Genomic DNA, 21,048 nt, shown 5'->3' on the forward strand with positions numbered 1-21,048 from the left:
AAAATTCACAGATGCTCACGTCCCTTATATAAAGTAGTATAATATTTGCATATAACCTATGCATGTCCTTCCATATGTTTTAAATAATCCCGATTACTTATAATACCTAGTGCAATGTAAGCGCTATGTAAATACCATGTAAATGCTATGTAAATAATTGCCAGCACATGGCAGTTTCAAGATATTGCTTTGTGGAACTTTCTGGAACTTTTTTTTCCCCTGAATATTTTCAATCTGCAGTTGGTTGTGATCTGTGGATGTGGAACCTGTGGATACAGAGGGCCAGCTATACTTCAGGGACCCGAGTTTTTCGACTTCTGGGATGAAAGTCTTGGGCGTCTGTTTCTCTCTGGGTCTGCCCTTTTCCTCTGTTTTCCTAGCTGTGCCTTTTCCTCTAGTCTGGTTTTTTTTTTTTTGCTTCATAGCTTCTGTTTATAATTTTGGCCTCCTCGAGTATATTTAAGCTTCTGTAACATCACATAATCTCGCTGTGCCTCACCTGTCCTTCCGGGCTTCTTTATCCAAGTCTTTTCAGTTTCTCCTCCCCATGTGATCTTAGTTTCTCAAACTACATTCCTGTATGAGACTCTGATTATTCGAGCATCCCTTGGCAATTCACTGGCTAGTAGCCACTTGATGGGTCAGGAGCCCATTTCTAACCAACAAGCTGAGGCTGGTCAGTCAGCATCAGAGGGGCCCACACTTCTGCAGGACTCTGGGAGAGAGTGTGTTTTATTTCTGCCTGTGACTTTGACAGGTACAAAGATTGACAGTATGAACTGTGATTTATATTGGAAGCATAAACTCATATGGGGCTTTCCCGGTAGTGCTAGTGGTAAAAAAAAAAAAAAACAACAAAAAAACACACCACAAAAAATAAACCCACCTGCCAGTAAAGGAGACACAAGAGACATGTGTTCAACCCCTGGGTTGGGAAGATCCCCTGGAGGAGGGAATGGCAACCCACTCCAGTATTCTTGCCTAGAGAATCCTGTGGACAGAAGAGTCTGGCGGGTTACAGTCTCTGGACTGGGTTCATAAAGAGTCGGACACTACTGAAGGGACTTAGCATGTATGCATGCATAAACTTATATGAAATATGCAATATGGCTATGTTTTGATTTGGCATGGTTGTATGTATTTTGGTGGGAATTCAGATTGTTTGGGTGGTTGATCCCTGGGTCAGGAAGAACCCCTGGAGAAGGGAGTGACTTCCCACTCCAGTTTTCTTCCCTGGAGAATCCCATGGACAAGAGAAGCCTGGCGGCCTACAGTCCATGGGGTTACAAAGAGTTAGACACAACTGAGAGACTAACACTTTCACTTTTCACTTCAGATTAGTTTAACTTAATACATAAATGTGAGTTTTTATGGGCATTCAAGCAGCAGTGTTCAGCTGGAAATGCAGACTCAGCAGTCAGGAGAGTAGCTGTTAGAATAATTTGAATATTATTTGTGTAAAGGTTTGAACCCTGAGCCTCTATGACAAAACTGAGTAAGGAAGTATAGGAAGAGGGAGAGACTGAGAACAACTCAAGACTGAAATATAGAGAAGAGAGAAAAGCAGCTTTACAGGAGAGATCAACAAGCAACCCATTTGCTTAACATATTATTTTAAAAGAGGCAGAGAAATGAATCCAAAATGTTTTAAAACGACTGGAATTTTGAGTATAATTTTGGGCTTATGCTCTTAACTCTGACTTTATTCCTACCCCAACCCTGCTCCTTGCAGGTAGAAGAAGAAATCCAGACTCTGTCTCAAGTGTTGGCAGCAAAAGAGAAGCACCTAGCGGAGATCAAGCGGAAACTTGGGATCAATTCACTACAGGAACTAAAACAGAACATTGCCAAGGGGTGGCAAGATGTGACAGCTACATCTGCGTATGTGCCCTTGACCCTGCCTTTTTCTAGGGAACACAGAGGATGCTTCGCTCATTTTGTCTGGAAGCGGGGAGGGGTGGAAAGGGACTAAGGAGGTTTCTGCAGCTTTTGTCTATACTGCACAGGGCAACCTTCCCCACCATTCCCATTCTTAAGTGTATCTGTCAGTCAGTCAGTTCAGTCGCTCAGTCGTGTCCGACTCTCTGCGACCCCATGAATCACAGCACGCCAGGCCTCCCTGTCCATCACCAACTCCCGGAGTTCACTCAAACTCATGTCCATCGAGTCGGTGATGCCATCCAGCCATCTCATTCTCTGTCGTCCCCTTCTCCTCCCGCCCCCAACCTTTCCCAGCATCAGAGTCCTTTCCAGTGAGTCAACTCGTCGCATGAGGTGGCCAAAGTATTGGAGTTTCAGTTTTAGCATCAGTCCTTCCCGTGAACACCCAGGAGTCTTTTCTAACTGGTCTTTTGGACTGTTCTAGGATATAGAGAAAAAACCAGCCTCCTATGTGAGTTGAAGAAATAAAATCTAAGCTCTTAAAACGTTATATACTGACTTACCAGATATATACATGAGTCACTTGTTCCTCAGAATAACCCAGTAGAGTGGGTAGTGAGATAGCCGTAGATAAGGAAACAGGATCAGATCAGTGTTGAGGTCACAAATCTCTCAAAGTCTGGAGGCACTGTTTGAACTAAGATCTGGCCAAGTACAGAGCCAGTCTTTTATTTTTTTTAACTCTGCTTTATACACAGCATGAGACTCTCTCAGGTCACCATCTCTGATGTGTGCCAATGGCAGAGGACCACTCCTTAATTTTCTGGTCTTTTTTGATCACATGGTTTCGGTACAGCATTATCAAGATGCAGCTTCGTTTCTTGAGTTTCCAAAAGGTGTTCTCTGTGCAGTCCCATCTGCTGAGCTGGTGACCAGCACCAGTGAGGCTGACTGCATCCTAACATGACAGTACGGGGGTACCCACCCGCTTGGGTTCTCTTTCTACCCATATAAGTAGGCAGCGGGAGAACATGCAGGACGCCATTCCTTGTATCATCTTAAACATTTTCTCTTTTTCTCTTTTTTGGTATTTGATCTTGACAAGGTAAGTAAAAATGCCTGAACATCCCTTTCTACAATGTGGGGATCTTAACCTCTTTGGGGTAAGAACCATATTCTTTTGTCTGTTTTAGTTTTTCCCTTCACTAATCCCTGCGTAGATGGGAAGAGGGAGGTGGTAAATTTTCTGCTTTTGTGCTACAGCAAAAAAAGCAGTTGAGTCAATTGAAGTGTTGTACCTTTTATGTACCCTGTTGAGAATGCACCAGTCCTTATTTGGTAACTCTGCATATAGGGAGTACTGAAAAATCTCTTTATGCTGCCCCAAATTGATTTGGGTGATAAAAAGTACTCCTGGATCCCACCTTGCTTCTGGTCCCTTTTAAGAAAATAAAGTTGTGAAAGGAATGTGAGGAATTTGATTTCATTTTTGTTTTGTTTAGCTTAAGTGAAAAAGGAAAAAAAAAAAAAAGATATAGTTTCATTTAACCTCTGGCCCATTTTGATCTTGCCTTCATAAGTGTTTTTAACTCTTACCCAGATTTCTTCAGCCTTGCCTTTACAGGCCTTTCTAGCTGTCTAGGGTGCTGCAGAAGGTTGTATTTGGAATGGTGGTTAAGTAAAAGATGATGTGATGATGTTGACTTGGCAGTCATGAAGAATTTTGGATGTTCTATTTTTTTTTTTTCCCTTGAGAATTCTCCAAGAGGTGGTGATCACTGAACTCTACGTAATGGATATTAGAAAGATTGTTGTTGTTCAGTCGCTAAGTTATGTCCAACTCTTTGCAACCCCATGGACTGCAGCACGCCAGGCTTCCCCGTGCTTCACTATCTCCCAGTGTTTGCTGCTACACAGGGTCACAAAGAGTCGAGTACAATTGAAGCAACTTAGCACGCACACATGTATCCATTGAGTCGGTGATGCCATCTAACCATCTCATCCTCTGTTACCACATAATGGATATTGGAAAAGTTAGCTTACTTTCTTTGCTCTGTTCTTTTATAATTTAATATAGGTACAAGAAGACCTCTGAAACCTTATCTCAGGCTGGACAGAAGGCTTCAGCTGCTTTTTCGTCTGTTGGCTCTGTCATCACCAAAAAGCTGGAAGATGTAAAGTACGTCCTCATTTTTCTTTGCTTAATTAAGCTGGGGCAGATTAAAATCTGTTATCGTGGTTGCATTTCCTTCCTGCCTGGTACTGGCTGATGTTGGACTCCCCCCCTGTTTGAGTGAGGAAGAGCCCTCCTTCAAACCAGGACCTGAAATGCATCCCTAAATCCTTCTAGGCATAGCCTTCAAGCTGATTATCTTATGAATACATTTAAAGTTGTAGAAAAATTCTGGTTGTGAACTTTCCTCCATTTAGCCTTTCTTGATTACATGGGGTAAGTATGCGGCTGCAGACCTGTGGTTGTGAGCAGAGCCTGGTGTCTGGTGGGGATGAGTCTGGGAGCATTGAGTCCTGCCTTCACTTCCGGGTGGTACATCTTTAGCCCATGGTGTGCTTGTCACATGCTCATTTGTGTACTGCTTTGTACCATCTGTGTTCATGCCCAGGCCAAAATCTTGTTTTGAGCTACTGCTTTTTATTTTGCATTTTATTTTCAATGTATCTGCAGAATTTTCCTGGTCATTTTGAAAAAAACCACTTCAGAGTGCTTTTGTGTCCACCGGTAACCTTATGCCACCCACCATGTGGATTAAAATAGTGCTGAAAATGACAAATGTGGATTAAATTGGCTGTGTTTCTGTTGGCATGCAAGATTTATGTGTTGTTTTTTTAAAAACCCTACGGATTGCATGACCTTGTGTTTTCTTTTTGTGGGGAAAGTAGATTTTACAACCAGAATTTTGTTGGTTGAATAAGTTTGGTTAATTGGTGTTGTACTTTGTGCCAAAAATACCCAATGACTTGCCCATTGTATTTGGACTATTATCATTTCAATACAACGTAATAAACACAGCTCTCTTAAACCCTTTTGACCATTATATATACTTCTCTTTGGTAAGCTCTTTTCTTTCTGTACTAACTCCTGATTGTGTAGCCCTTTAGAATTCAGTTAAAACTTTACACAGCTCTTAAAAAGTAGGTTATTTAATTGTTTTAGATTTACCAGAACTTCCTTTCTTTTTTAATGCTTACTCTGGCTTCTTGCAGATTGCAAGCTTTTTCACATTCCTTTAGGTAAGGAGAGTGTAAACCATCGTTGCAGCCCAGCTCTCGTCTAAGACAAGTGTGCTTAGGCTATGATGCCACACTAGATGGTCGTGTTTGTCCACTACATAATCTTGCATTTTGGAATATCTTTTCTCTGGTGCATTCCTATTTTCAAGGGAGGGTTTCTTGTATACCATGGGTAATGGATACATTAAAAGGAGAATAATTTGACACGTGATTCAAGGAATATGGAAATGATTTAGACATTTTACTTTCTTTTTGTATGTGTGTGTGTTTCGTAAAAAAGAATCAGCTTTACCATGGCATGCAGAATTCCTCCCTTTTAATGTCTGACTTTGTTTGTTTTTGATGCTTTAATTTCTTTGGTGCCTATGTCAGGATGTTGGAATCCCCCTTCACCTGGCTCCCATTATGCAGTTGTAATAGACAGCATATGTACTGTCTCACAATGTTAGTCTTTTCTCTTTCCAGGTTACTGTGACATTTTTTTATTATTATGGTAAAATATGCCTAAGATAATATACCATGATTCAGCATGTTTTAGTACTCGTTTTGTTAGCTTCTAGTGTTTACTATTTTATTATTTCTTTACACGAGTTGTATTCTGTAACTCTACACACAAGGACATTTCATAGCTGCAAAAGGAGAAATAAAGTGTAATAGGACAAAAAAGAAAGCACATTAAAAAGATGTAAGCCCACACCATCCCTTCTGGAAAGAATCTTTGTGATATTGAGCAAACCTCTCTTCTCCCTCCTGTACAGACTCTCTGATTATCCAATTAGTAGAGAAAATGAAGGTGGAAGGAGGTCTTTTGAGTATAAGTAGGAAAGTTAACACACTAGTCTCTATCTCTGTTCCTGTTAACGTGAATTGTCTTCTCAGGCAGTCACTTTCTGTGGCTAGCATTTTGCCTTCTTAAGTAATAAAATAGATACTTATAGCTGAGGCTTTCACTTATCTCTGAAAGAGTAAGTCAGGGAGATAAACAAACTCTTGAGTGTTAAACTATTTACTGTTAGAATTGTGCTTTGAAAAAAACCAAGAAATCAGTGATAGGAATCAATTCTGTATCTTTGGTGTTCAACTGAAAATGGCCTAAGTGCTTTAGGAAACTATTAAGAGAATTTTATCTAACGTTATGGGGTCATGTGAGGATGTGTTCACTCACATAAGCCATTCTGCTAACATTGAGGTGTACACCGTGGATGGCTGCAAAGGCTATAGCCTATACCAGACACAGTTCTTATTAAGAAAGAGCTTTAAATCTTTGAGTGCATGGAATGGGGGAAGGGAGGTGGGGCCCAGGAATGAGTTAAGACTGGAAGAGCCCTGGGACTTCCCTGGTGGTCCAGTAAGGGGCTGCATTCCCAGGGCACAGCTTCAACCCCTGGTTGGAGAACTAAAATCCTGCATGCTGTGTCGTGTGGCCTTATTATTGCTGTTTGTATTTATTGGGCTGCCTTGGGTCTTGGTTGCAGCCCTTGGTATCGTCATTGTTTCATGCAGGCTCAGTTGTTGTGGCACTTGGGTTTCATTGCTCTGGGGCATGTGGAATCTTAATTCCCTGACTGGGGATCGAACCCACGTCCTCTGCACTGCAAGGTGGATTCTTAACCACTGTCCAGCAGGGAACTAAGATCCCGCATGCTGTGTGGTGTGGACAGCATTGAAAGAATGGAAGAGCCCTGTTCATAGTTGATTATAAAACAACAGTAGGTGTAATATAAACAAAAATAATAAAACTATGTAAGTGCTGTTGAAGAAGGATTTCATCAGTTCATACCACTGTTTTTTCTGAATACCTTTGAGAAGATTAAGCAAATGTACCTAAGTATGGCTCAGTATATGCTCTTATTAATTCATTGGAAATAATATGAGTTGGGTGGCTCTTGCCGCTTACACAGTCCCTTTTTTTAATTTCATTTAAAAAATTCAATTAATACCATACTCTAACATTTTCAGTCCAGTTATTAATGAATAATGTATTCTTTGCATATCAGTATATTATGTATCAGTGCAGGTCCTGGTTAAAGTTAGGCTTCATATTACAACTTGGAAGTGGGAGATGTAAGAGAGCTACATTTTGCAATTATTTCTTACAGGTTAAAAGTTGAGTAAAGCCCTTAGTCGTTGGCATCTGGTTTCAGGACCTAATAAAGCTCAGGTTCTTGATGTTTCATCTCAGAAAGAATCCAGTGAGAGACAAAGTGAAAAATGAGAAGTAGGTTTATTTAGAGAGAAACTCACTCCACAGACAGTATGGGACATTGCAGAGGGTGATGGAGAGGCTCTATACAGTCAGCAAAAACAAGACCGGGAACAGACTGTGGCTGAGATCCTGGATTCCTTATTGCCAAATTCATATTTAAATTGAACAAAGTAGGGAAAACCACTAGACCTGAATAGGTATGACCTAAATCAAATCCCTTACGATTATACAGTGAAAGTGACAAACAGATTCAAGGGATTATATCTGATAGACAGAGTGCCTGAAGAAATATGGATGAAGGTTCATGACAATGTACAGGAGGCAGTGATCAAGACCATCTCCAAGAAAAATGCAAAAGGGCAAAATGGTTGTCTGAGGAGGCCTTACAGATAGCTGAGAAAAGAAGTGAAAGGCAAAGGAGAAAAGGAAAGATGTACCCATTTGAATGAAGAGTTCCAAAAAATAGCAAGGAGAGATAAGAAAATCATCCTCAGTGATCAGTGCAAAGAAATAAGAGGAAAATAATACAATGGGAAAGACTAGAGATCTCTTCAAGAAAGTTTGAGATACCAAGGCAACATTTCATGCAAAGATGGGCACAATAAAGGACAGAAATGGTATGGACCTAACAGAAGCAAAATATATTAAGATGAGGTGGCAAGAATACACAGAAGAACTGTACAAAAAAGATCTTCATGACCCAGATAACCACGATGGTGTGATCACTCACCTAGAGCCAGACATCCTGGTGAAGTCAGGTGGGCCTTAGGAAGCATCCCTGCGAACAAAGCTAGTGGAGGTGATGGAATTCCAGTTGAGCTATTTCAAGTCTTGAAAGATGATGCTGTGAAAGTGCTGCACTCAATATGCCAGCACATTTGGAAAACTCAGCAAGGCCACAGGACTGGAAAAGGTCAGTCTTCATTCCAATCCCAAAGGAAGGCAATGCCAAAGAATGCTCAAACTACCACACAATTGCACTCATCTCACATGCTAGCATGTGGATCCGTTGGATCATTGAAAAAGCAAGAGCGTTCCAGAAAAACACTTACTTCTGCTTTAGTGACTACACCAAAGCCTTTGACTGTGTGGATCACAACAAACTGTGGACAATTCTTCAAGAGATGGGAATACCAGACCACGTGACCTGCCTTCTGAGAAATCTGTATGCAGGTCAAGAGGCAACAGTTAGAACTGGACATGGTACAACAGACTGATTCCAAATCGGGAAAGGAGTACGTCAAGGCTGCATATTGTCACCCTGCTTATTTAACTTTTATGCTGAATACATTATGAGATATGCTGGACTGGATGTAGCACAAGCTGGAATCAAGATTGCCAGGAGAAATATCAATAACCTCAGATATGCAGATGATACCGCCCTTATGGCAGAAAGTAAAGAAGAACTAAAGAGCCTCTTGATGAAAGTGAAAGAGGAGAGTGGAAAAGTTGACTTAAAACTCAACATTCAGAAAACTAAGATCAAGGCATCCAGTCCAATCACTTCACAGCAAATAGATGGGAAAACAATGGAAACAGTGACAAGACTTTATTTTTTTCGCTCCAAAATCAATGCAGATGGTGACTGCAGCCATGAAATTAAAAGACATTTGCTCCTTGGAAGAAAAGCTATGACCAACATAGACAGAATATTTAAAAGCAGAGAGATTACTTTGCCAACAGAAGTTTGTCTAGTCAAAGCTATGGTTTTTCCAGGAGTCATGTATGGATGTGAGAGTAGGACCATAAAGAAAGCTGAGCAGTGAAGAATTGATGCTTTTGAACTGTGGTGTTGGGGAAGACTCTTGAGAGTCCCTTGGACAGCAGGGAGATCCAACCAGTCCATCCTAAAGGAAATTAGTGCTGAATATTCATTGGAAGGACTGATGCTGAAGCTGAAACTCCAGTCATTTGGCCACCTGACGTGAAGTGATGATTCATTTGAAAAGACCCTGATGCTGGGAAAGATCAAAAGCAGGAGGAGAAAGGGACGACAGAGGATGAGATGACTGGATGGCATCACCGACTTGATGGACATGAGTTTGAGCAAGCTCTGGAAGTTGGTGATGGACAGAGAAGCCTGCCGTGCTGCAGTTCATGGGTCACAAAGAGTTGGACAAGACTGAGTGCCTGAACTGAACTCAACTCTCAGTTGAGTTAATTTCACTTTAAAAAATATTTTCTCGATCATGGTGTCCTGATTGTAATCTGATTTATATATAATAGAAAATATATGAAAACATATAGGAATATATAAAACGTATATAATAGAAAACATGTATAAAAAATCTACATCTTTTTAGGTGAGTGAGGCACAGAGGCAAATACTGACCACACGCCCCCAAGACCTGTGCCAGAAGGGGAGCATGGGCAGCGGGCTTGAGGGTTTCCATCTGGGCAGCATGGCCTTTCGTCTCACGGAGATGGATGCAGGGGCCCCTTTTTGCCAGGGCTTGCAGTAGTTGGGTAATCCTGTTGACTACCCTTTGTTCCAAGTTCATGCTAAACCAGATGACCTGTGGCGAGGATTTCAGTCTCTGATGGAATTGTGGGCATTCTGCTGACTTGCATTGTTAGAGCCGGCAACAGTTTTGATTGTACTATTAATACAGTATCAGTTAATAAGTTAGCACTTGAGGTGTAGATATTGTCTATGCCTTGGGTGGGTGAGTAAGGAAGAGGAAGAGGAAGGGAGGGATGGGGAGAAGGAGTGAGAGGTGAAGAGGAGAGAAGAAAGGAGGAAGAGAGAGAGAGATGTCTGTTTTTGGCAACCTCACAGGTGCCAGCCGCAGGCCAGAGGAGCCCTCTGAGGACAGACGTCTTGTCCAAGGTGGTGTGTTCATAGTCACTCCTCTGCTATTGGCTTGTTTCTGCACATACATGATAAACATGGACTGATGCCTTTATTTTTGTTGAGAGAAACTTTAAAGGAGTGTTTTCATTTCACTTGGTGCAGGTTTTTAATTGACGTTCATGTTATTAAGGGCATGCTCTAATAATTCAGCAGCCTCATTAGACAAATATTTCTGATATGTTCAGGAGGAATTGCCTTTCTCTTCAAAGGAACCTTCTCCTTTTGGCCTGTGAGTCTCTTCATGTAAACCTCTAATTTTTTAAAATTGGTTTGGGGTTCATTCAAGTTATTCCAGACGATTCCATTTTGCTGAAAATTTCTACCACTTAATAAGAAATGATCTCTTTGTTGTAATAGGGTTCCTTTTGATTTGAATTTGTAAAGGTTTTTTAAAAAATTTATGTGGCTGTGCCAGATGTTAGCTGTGGCATGTGGGGTCTAGTTCCCTGACCAGGTACTGAACCTGGGCCTCCTGCATTGAAGGCGTGGCATCTTAACCACTGGACCACCAGGAAAGTTCCAGAATTTGAAAAACTTTAATGCACTTTCCTATCTTTCATGCTCATACATCCTAATTTCAGTTGCTGCAGTTATTTATTCATTTGTTCTTTAATTCAAAAGTATTTATAGAATGACAGCTTTGTGCCAGGCACTGTCCTGGACTGTAGGGTTTGAGTTACCAACCAAAATAATAGCTGGGTGAAATTTGATAGTTTTAAAGGATATAATCTTAGATAAGTATTAATGTGTGTTTCAGTTAAAGTCATCTGTAGGGACTTCCCTAGTGGTCCAGTGGAAAAGAATCTGCCTTGCAATGCAGGGTACACATGTTCAATTCATGGTCGGGAACTAAGATCCCATATGCCATGGGGATGCACACCACAATTAGAGAGTCCGTGGGGGTCCTACAAAAGATCCTGAATGATGCAAAGGAGGTCTTGCGTGCAATAACTAAGACCCAACATAGCCAAATACATAAATAAATAAAAGTAAAGTCATCTGTAATAATAATACAATGGTAAACAGTTATAGTAGGTACTGTTAGTTTTTTGAGTTTTCAGATGAGGAAAACTGAGCCACAGAGAGGTTAAGTGACTTCCCCAGGGTCACACAGACATCTGGCTGAAGGCCAGGACTTGAACCCAGGGACACATGAGTTCAGGAGCCTGTGGTCCCCTCTGCCTTGTTCTTTCTCCCCAGGGCAATGATAGCTTAAGACTTTGACCCTCCAGCCACTGTCTGGCAGTTACTTTGGTTCATCACCTGTGATAAAGAGATTATTTTGAGGGCAAAAGGGAATAATAATACATGGATGGCTCTTAAAAGCATGCTTGGCACACAGTATGCTTTGAGACATGTTGACCAGCCTCTCTTCTTTGTCTGTCATTTGCTACATTCTTCCTTCTCCTTTTCCTTCTACTCCTTCCCCTGTAATATTATTAGGGATGAAAAGTTCAAACAACTGTGTAAGAAACAACAAAAATTTAAAAAGTCAATTCATCTTTTTAAAAGAATAACTTCCAAAATAAGAGTAAATATTAGATTGTAAAATACTTATTGTGTCTGAGTGAGAGTCAGGTTGTCCTCTTTGATTTTTTTCCTTTAGTATTTTGAGGAATCCAGATTTAATTCCTGCTTTGATTGTAGGTTACCATCTTTAAGGGTTGAAATCCAGTTGGAGAAACTTGCAACAGAATTTGCTTTATAGATGCTAGCTAATCTTCCCAATATATTAACATATATTAGAGACAGTTCTGGTCCAGTAGCAACGTGGCTTTTTGCTTTTGAAGTTTTCCATATTATATCTGAACATCAGTGAAATTGGAGGTGATATGTAAATTGAAGCAAGTTGAAACTTTGTGGAGCCTTGCATAGGGAAGCTAGGAATACCAAGACAGCTGACCGATTGTTAGATTACAGACTAGCCACCAATAAAATAGAATTTCATTTGAATATGGGTTGTAGAGATGTTCAGGTAGAGAAACCGTGGTTGGACTTGAAATTAATATGCACTGCTTGTTCTTGCTGCTGTAATGGCTACTTCAAAAATGGGGACACCTTGACTTTGTATTACTCTAACTGATTTCATTCTCTGTTCGCTTTAATCTTTTCTTATTGTGAAAAGTAACACATACAGAAATTCAACTGTGTTTATCACAAAATGAACACCTTATTGTAATTACTTCCTGGCTTTTTGTTACATATTCGCACTTACATGTATTTAGTGAGTGCATCCTTCATGGTACTCAAATGTTTAAATTCTTTATCTGCCATAGCTGCTGATTGAAATGCAATACCAGCAAGAGTGACTTTGTCAATATCCCATAAAGGACCCTAAAATCCTCTACAGGATATGCTGTACTATTTCTTAGAATTCTCAAAGAGATTGTTTTTAACATTCTTTCGGTCATGTTACAAACGTCTTTGGCATCTGCTCAGCACTTAATAAGTTAAAAGGCTCCCAAATTATCATTTCTACTTTGGTTTTCTTGGAAGCGTATTGGTAGTACTTTTCTCTGATAATGTTGTAAAAACAAAATATTTTTTAAAAGTTGTCTGTATTTTCAACATTATTGAGTCTTCTCCTAAGTGTTTACCCTATTGGTCAGTTTCCCCTCTCCCCAGGATGTCCCCTCTCAATGATGCTCCACCACCATTCTTCTCTTACCTAATCCAGGGAGGACCCCTTGATGAGTCATGCATAGCTCCCCACTGCTTTCCTGTTTTAATTCTTTATCCCCTGAAAATTCCAGGTGACATTTACAATTCAGTTTTTCAACTTTTACGATCAGGACTTGTTTCTTATGGAGTATAATCCTGAATTGACTTGTGCCCTGGATGTTGACTTCATAGTCAACTTGATGCATCTAGAATTAATTCACTTTTATGATCTTTCTCCTCACTCTGCCTTTGTCCTAGTTCCTTTAAACTAACTTGTCTCCTGGTTTAAAGGGGCATGGAACACACCAGATGGCCACTGGAGAAAATGATCTTTTATGTAGGTACTTAGGGATAATTACCAGAATTAACTGTCCATTTCTGAATTTGTACTTATTCACCCATTTTCTCATATTGTTGATACTATGGAATTCACTGTGTGAGTCCTGTGGACAAACAACTTATCACTGGCTTAGCCATGATGTACTTTCTTTTGCCAGAATTTGATTATTTCTGCCAAAATGTTCTAGTGAAAAGTCTTTTAGTTAAGAAGAATAGAAAACTGTGACTTTGCTCACCTAAAAAGGGAAAGGCGTTGCACAGAATAAACGTTGTTTTGGAATTCAAGACAAGGCAAGGAAGCAAGCCCAGCCCCCTCCAGACTAGTCCTGCAGATTGGAAAGGTGTTAGAAGCCAAGGTAGCTTCTAGAGTCTAAAGAAACCAAGAAACTCCTTTCTCTCCCACTTGAGCCCTCTTTTCTTCATGGTCATCTCTCCTTCCTTTCCTCTTCCTCTCTGCTCATATACAAATCTTTCTTTGGGAATTGGCTTCCTCTGTATTCTTACAACTTTTACCGGTTTCCCCAAAATATCTTCTTCAACAGCAAAGCCTCCGTGAGTTTTTAGCTCAAGTGCCTACCACTAACTGATTAGCGCCTTAGTGTTTTAATTACACAATCCCAGGATAAGAATCTTAATTGTATCAAATAGTTTTGTTTTTCTTTTAATTTAGTCTAAACAATTTGTAGATTACCAGAAGATTAATTTTGGTGGGTGGAACTCTGCTGATGGTAGAAGGTGGCTTGGGCAAGGTGGCTGTGGCAATAGAGGCAGCTTCATGTCAGGTCGATTTATCTCTCTCCCTCTGTTCTTGTCTCGTCGTAACAAAGATTTGGGATGATAGACTAATTACAGCTCACACAGACAGGATTTCTCAGTTCCTATCTCAATGTAGCAAGGATTCGAAACGACTGACTGGTTACAGCGCAGTTACAGTTCTTTTATTAAACAGAAGGGACAGTACATTCCCAAGACATGGGAGCAGGCTGACCGCAAAGGAGTGGCAGTGATCGCTCTCTGCTTCCCTTTTTATACTCCCCGTCTCCTCCTCTTGAGTCTGCCCTGTGCAGAATAGGGCTTGTACCCACCACCAGTCAGGAAAGGGAATGAAAATAGGCGTATGCGCAAGGCTGATTGACAACTGCAAGTTGTATAATGACAAGGGGCCAAATGTTATTTGAATGGCCTATAAGGACAGTTTAATTAAGAGCAAGTACAGGTTTCTTACTAGAAAACTGACTACTGCTACTCAGAAGTGATATGTCATTTTAAAGTCACTTGAAGTTGTCAAATAGTGACTCTGAAACCTTCCTGTTCTAGTACCAAATGTGTGGGAGAATGATGGCTGCAGGAACTCCTCAGTGGTCTTGCGTGTGTGTGTGTACACGTACCTGTATGTTTGTGTGTGTGTGTGTGTACGTACCTGTATGTGTGTGCTTCATCTTTTGAGAGGAGGTGGTGAACACTGGATTAGGAGTTCAAAGACCTAAGTTCCATTTATGATTCTGCTGTGACCTATAAATTATTAACTCTTGAGCCTTGATGCCAGATGCCTTATAGGTACTGGTGAAAGCACTCGACAGTTTTCAGAGTGCTATAAAAATGCCAAGTTGATTTATTAGCTGAATTATGAACTACTGGAATCAAATTGGCTCATGAATAAAAGTTATGTTGTGCTAACTTTGATCCCCTCCACCTCAAAAAGCAAGTAATTTTTTATGGTGCCAGAAGAACAAGATTCTAGAAAACTAAGTTTTGTTTGCTTTTTAAACTATCTAATCGCCACTTTACTAACTCCATTTCTGTCTCTTTTTAATGCTGCCTCTTAGTATACGCTCCATTCAACACTCAATTAGCATGCCTGCTATGAGGTAAAGTATATTTTCACAAAATGTAGTTGGTCTGATGCTTTCTTACAGTTTATCCAGATGTTTCTCTTAAACTGTTCCGAAGTAGGAGCTAGAAGTCTGCTCTAAACAAGCTGTGAAAACTGTTACCAGCTTTCAGTTGGTCCTCCCAGTGTTTTTAGGCTGGTGTTAAGAAATCCATTAAGTGTTTGTGACTTTAAAAAGGAATTATTATTTCTACTTTATTTTGTAAACCTATTAAATTGTTTCATTCTGGAATCTGTTTAATTAAAAAAAAATTGAACACTGCTCATCTGATCAACCTTTTCTTTTCATGGATGTAGGTGGCCCACCTCCATTCACATTAGCTTTAGTTACAGTCTCTGTTTCTCTCATCCTCCCCATTTCTACCTCCCTCATCCCATTGTGATATCTGGAACCAACTGGGATCTCATTCTAGTGTCCTCTTTAATCAGTAAGCACTTGCAAGTGGCACCTTTTACTACCTCACCTGACCTCTCAATAGAGGCAGAGAATTTTTCAACGATGTATGCTTGACTTGAAATTTAGTGTACATCGGAATTACCTGGAGGGTTTATTAAACGTCCCTGCCTGGTGGGCCCATGTTGACTTTCTGATTCCGTAAGCCTGGGGTGGGACCTGAAAATTTGCTTTGCTAACAATTTCCCAAGGGCTATTGATACAGCTGGTCTGGGGAATCACCCTTTGGGACCGACTGCCCATCACCATGGTGGGAAGGGGGAAGCCCATTTTTCCTTCTTCTATTTCATCATGGTAGCAGGAAGGATATTGGGGGTCATGTGGGTAGTATAAAAGCTTTGGAAACCCAGCTGAAAGCGACACACAGGTGCTGTGATCCTTCCTAACTAATGTGGGTGAATGTGAAGGCGCAGGAGAGGCTTTCTGTGGGCTGGGAGAGCCTCTGTTAGCTGCGGCAGCTTTGTGAAGTGGCCAAATCCAGTTTCCTGGATTTTGGTCTCTCCCTTCCTTTTGGTCTCTGTTTCTGCTGTTATGCTGCTCCTGGGAACCAGGATCCCTGGTGTGGAACCTCCTGTGGTTTGCTTGTCCTGCTGAGCTGATGTGGGTTCAGGTAGAAATGTTGCCAGGCAACATATGAATTTAAACATTAGTTCTAGACTGTAGCACTTTAACCAAAATCAGACTGAGCTAACAGTGGCTTTTTCTTATACGGTGACAAGTTGGTTGAGGAAGTGATAGACTCAGTGTTGTACCTGACTTTGTTCCCGCTTCTCACACATGTATTTTATCTGTATGTTTAACACTGGCTCTGTTCAAAGAATCAAAAAGATTGTTGTAGAAATCTGGGAACAGAAGTTGATAATCTCACATAGTAAGACACCATTTGTATGTATGCCTATGGTACAGGTGTTACATATGGTTTATGTGTTCTTCTGCTGATTGAGAATAATGGCCAAGGGGAATACAGTCAACTAATAATGTTTTCTGAATTGTTGAAATTTTTGTTCAGTGTATGTGATTTTATTTGTTTTTCTTTTCTCTCCATAGAAACTCCCCAACTTTCAAATCATTTGAAGAAAAGGTTGAAAACTTAAAGGCAAGTAAAGAACAGGGTCTTTCTGTTGTTTGGTGCCTGAACTTTCTTTGTTGTGGGTAGATTATTCAAATTAGAATTTCAAAAATATTTAAAGATATTTAAGGTGATATCCAACCAGTCCATTCTAAAGGAGATCAGTCCTGGGTGTTCACTGGAATGACTGATGCTAAAGCTGAAGTTTCAATACTTTTGCCACCTCACGGGAAGAGTTGACTCACTGGAAAAGACCCTGATGCTGGGAGGGATTGGGGGCAGGAGGAGAAGGGGACGACAGAGGATGAGATGGCTGGATGGCATCACCGACTCGATGGACATGAAGTTGAGTGAACTCCGGGAGTTGGTGATGGACAGGGAGGCCTGGCGTGCTGTGATTCATGGGGTCGCAAAGAGTCGGACACGACTGAACTGAACTGAACTGAAGGTGATATACTGGAGAAGAAAATGGCAACCCACTCCAGTATTCTTGCCTGGAGAATCCCATGGACAGAGGACCCTGGCAGGCTACAGTCCATGGGGTCGCAATGGTTGGACATGACTTAGCGACTAAACCAACCAAGGTGATACATACTCTTAATAAATTTTTTAAAGTATATATTGTAGTATGACAGCATGAGTGCTGAAAAGAAACATATATTTTAAAGTAGTACTTCAGAAGTTTGTGCTGCTTTTTGTATTATTCACTTCATATACTTTTGTAATTGGACAAAATGTAATACAAATCTCGTTGTAGAAAACTGAAAACAATATCAGTTCAGTTCAGTTCAGTCGCTCAGTCGTGTCCAACTCTTTGTGACCCTGTGAATCGCAGCACGCCAGGCCTCTCTGTCCATCACCAATTCCCAGAGTTGACCCAAACTCATGTCCATTGAGTCGGTGATGCCATCCAGCCATCTCATCCTCTGTCATCCCTTTCTCCTCATGCCCCCAATCCCTCCCCGCATCAGGGTCTTTTCCAATGAGTCAGCTCTTCGCATGAGGTGGCCTAAGTATTATAGAAACGCACAAAAAATAAAACACAAATATATGGTCCTACAACCCAGAAACAGTGATATGTTGTAGGACTATACTGTTACACTTTAAAAAAAATTAACCAGGGACTTCCCTGATGGTCCAGTGGTTAAGAATCTGCCTTGCAACGCAATGGATGTAGATTAGATCCCTGGTTGGGGAACTAAGATCCCACATGCTGTGGAGCAACTAAGCCCGAGAATCGCAATTAGGGAGTCTGTGCACCACAATGAAAGATCCTGCGTGACACAAGGAAGATCTCGTATGCTACAACTAAGACCTGATGCAGCCAAATAAATATTAAAAAACAAAAACGAATTAACCGTAAATCATAAACATTTTTCTATATTATTAAATATTCTTCAATATTATGTTTAACGGCTGCTTGCATAGCATTATAATGGATAGTTTGTTCAGTCCTTAATTATTGGACATGTTTATTATTATGATGATGCTGTGGTGATCATTAATGATTCACTTATTTTTTGATTGCTTTGATTTTGGTGAAGATGGACATTTGCCCATAATAATCAACTTTATGATTTGTAAATTGGATTATCTTCAAGATTATATTTGAAACTATAAAGATCATCAAGGATCACAAGTGATGAGAAATGACGTTTTGTTCCCATCCACTGTCCAACCTTCTCCACAGTTTGTACAAAGCCCATATGTTCATTTTTTCCAAAACTAATACTATAGATATCTTTAACAAAATAAGTAATAAACTTAAAAAACAAATTAAAACTACTATCTTAAGATAAAACTGATATCTTAAGTATTTCATATATATCAGCTTTAAAATAGTCATATTTTATCTTTCAGAATTGTAACTGAGTCACTTCTTTTTAAATACAGCTTTTTAAAATTACAGAATCAGGGTGTGCTAATAGAAAGAAAACCAAACACTGTATCACAAGCTAGATCTTTTTTTCTTGCATGTACAAACACTACTCCCACCTTTTCCCTTTCTACATAAATGTGTTTTTCAAAAAGGAATCACACTGTACACACAGCCCTGCAACTTGTTCATTTAATGCCCCCAGCATGCATGCTCTAATGAATCCACAAATGCAGGCCCCTGTTCTTTTTCTCACTGATGCTTTTCAGTGGCCTGGAAGAGTCCTTGACACACTGCATCTACTTAATACATATTTGATGAACAAAAAAATACATCATAGTCATTCTTCTAGGTCAGTACCAGAGGCCTGCTTTCTTCTTGTTAATTCCTACTTCAGTTCAGTTCAGTTCAGTCGCTCAGTCGTGTCCAACTCTTTGCGACCCCTTGAAAACAAACTGTGCATTCCAATAAGTCAAGGTTTTATTCTAATTCCATTCTCAAAATTTTAGGAATGTCATAGTCTCTCCTTGAAATCTACCCTGAGTGTTAGTTTCTGAAATGACTAGTTGGAAAACCAGGCAGCCTCTGTTCTTTTAACAATGAAGAGGAGGAGAAACTTCCAGGTCATTACTATGTACTTTCCTCCTGAGTATATTCAGACTCTATAAAATCAGTTTTTGAAATATGACTAGGCACCATTCAGATTTCAAAAAATGTAATTTTTAAAAGCATATAATGTATTAGACAAATATCACAAAGGAAGCTGTATGCTTCAGATATAGTTTTTCCTAACTTACATTGATATTCAGTTAAACATGGAGTCTACTTGTACTTTCATTTAGGTTTTGGATTGAGTCATTAACTGTGATTCTTGAGCATTTGCCATGTACCAGGAGATGCGTATTGGGCACTGGGAAAACACAGTGAGCACGAGTGACACAGATGCTTTCTGAAGATGTTGAGGCAATTTAATGGCCAATGAAAATAAAGGGAGGGTAAGGGCTTCCCAAGTGGCTCAGTGGTAAAGAATCCACTTGCAATGCAGGAGAGGCAAGAGATGCAGTTTCGATCCCTAAGTTGAAAAGATGCCATGGAGAAAGAAATGGCAACCCACTCCAGTATTCTTGCCTAGAAAATCCCATGGACAGAGAAGCCTGGTGGGCTACAGTTCATGGGGTTGCAAAAGAGTTTGAAATGACTTAATGACTAAACACGGAGAAGGCAATGGCACCCCATTCCAGTACTCTTGCCTGGAAAATCCTATGGATGGAGGAGCCTGGTAGGCTGCAGTCCATGGGGTCGTGAAGAGTCAGACACGACTGAGCGACTTCACTTTCCCTTTTCAATTTCATGCATTGGAGAACCACTCCAGTGTTCTTGCCTGGAGAATCCCAGGGACGGGGGAGCGTGGTGGGCTGCCGTCTATGGGGTTGCACAGAGTCGGACACGACTGAAGTGACTTAGCAGCAGCAGCAGTAACTAAACAACAACAACAAAGCACTAGGACAGTGGAGGTCAAGGGTGCAGTGAGGTCAGTAGTGGGAATCTCTGTCACCCTGGGCAGGAGGGAAGGTCAGAGAGACTTCTCTGAAGATGCAGTAATGTAAATGGAGGCCTTTAGGTTGAAAGGAATGTTTGAAGCTTTGGGGACCCTTTGAGGAACTTTACTGTGCTATAGGTTATAGAGCAAGAGACAGAGCTAGAGAGATAGGTGGACCACGCTAAAGAAAAAGTGGGAAGCCATGGAAAGATTTTAAAGAATCCGTGTCATGCATTCTTCTATGCATTTTAGAAAGATCACTGTTGGCCCTGCAGATCTAAGGGGAGAGAGACTGGAGAAGGAGACAAGGTGGGAGGAAGGTTTGTGATCAGCCAAAGATGATGGTGTATGAGTTGAGTTAGTGCCAGTGGAACAGAGTTGAAAGATATTTAGAATTTAGAAGTGACAGACAAAAACTTAGTGATGGGGAACAAGATGGGGAATGACCAAGGATAACAAAGCAGTCTGACTGGGAGGTGCTACTGCCATTTACGGCCTTGGAGTAGGAAGGAACCAGTGGTGGGGAGGAGTTATTTTAGACTTATAAATTGCAAGAGGTCTTCTTAACATTTTCTTATAATTAAGGAATGTTTTAATAAATTTAATAACCATACAGTGGATACAAGTCATGCAAATTTTTCAAACAATTCAAAGATTTTGGATGGGAGGCCAAAAAGAATGAGAGCGAAAATTTCAACTAGATTCCAACTGTTAATGAGTCTGTGGCCAGTCACGACTGAGTTAAGAGCATCATGCTGTGTCTGGGAAACATACATGTATTTCTTTCCTTTGTTTTACTCAATAATATTTCACAAAATGTTATCTAGATATAGAGAGAGTTCAGTAGATTCTTTAGCATAACAGGCCTTATAAAATTTTATATTTATAAAAATAAATTTCCCTGTGAAGAACAATAAGCAGAGAGGGGGAAAAAGTAAAAGGGTAGAATTTACCAATTTGAATATTTTCAGCACAGAAACTGCCTAAGTTTTTCTATGAACCTGCATGGAACATGACAACAGTACTAA

The 21,048-nt window shown here is 40.4% G+C and overlaps 1 protein-coding gene across 3 annotated transcripts in view; it reads left to right on the forward strand.

Annotated features, from left to right (window-relative positions):
• The window catches only part of TPD52 (tumor protein D52), a 132,550-nt gene that overhangs the window by 108,584 nt on the left and 2,918 nt on the right, over window positions 1–21,048 (forward strand). For all 3 annotated transcript variants that reach the window (XM_055432467.2, XM_055432466.2, XM_055432465.2), the window contains exons 3-5: window positions 1,733–1,881; window positions 3,959–4,060; window positions 16,583–16,631. In XM_055432467.2, the coding sequence (XP_055288442.1) occupies window positions 1,733–1,881; window positions 3,959–4,060; window positions 16,583–16,631 (300 nt within the window). The remainder of the gene's footprint in view (window positions 1–1,732; window positions 1,882–3,958; window positions 4,061–16,582; window positions 16,632–21,048) is intronic.

This window comes from Moschus berezovskii, chromosome 16 (assembly GCF_049115385.1).
Source record: "Moschus berezovskii isolate FMDL1 chromosome 16, NW_MosBer_1.0, whole genome shotgun sequence".
In the NCBI taxonomy this organism is placed as follows: domain Eukaryota; kingdom Metazoa; phylum Chordata; class Mammalia; order Artiodactyla; family Moschidae; genus Moschus; species Moschus berezovskii.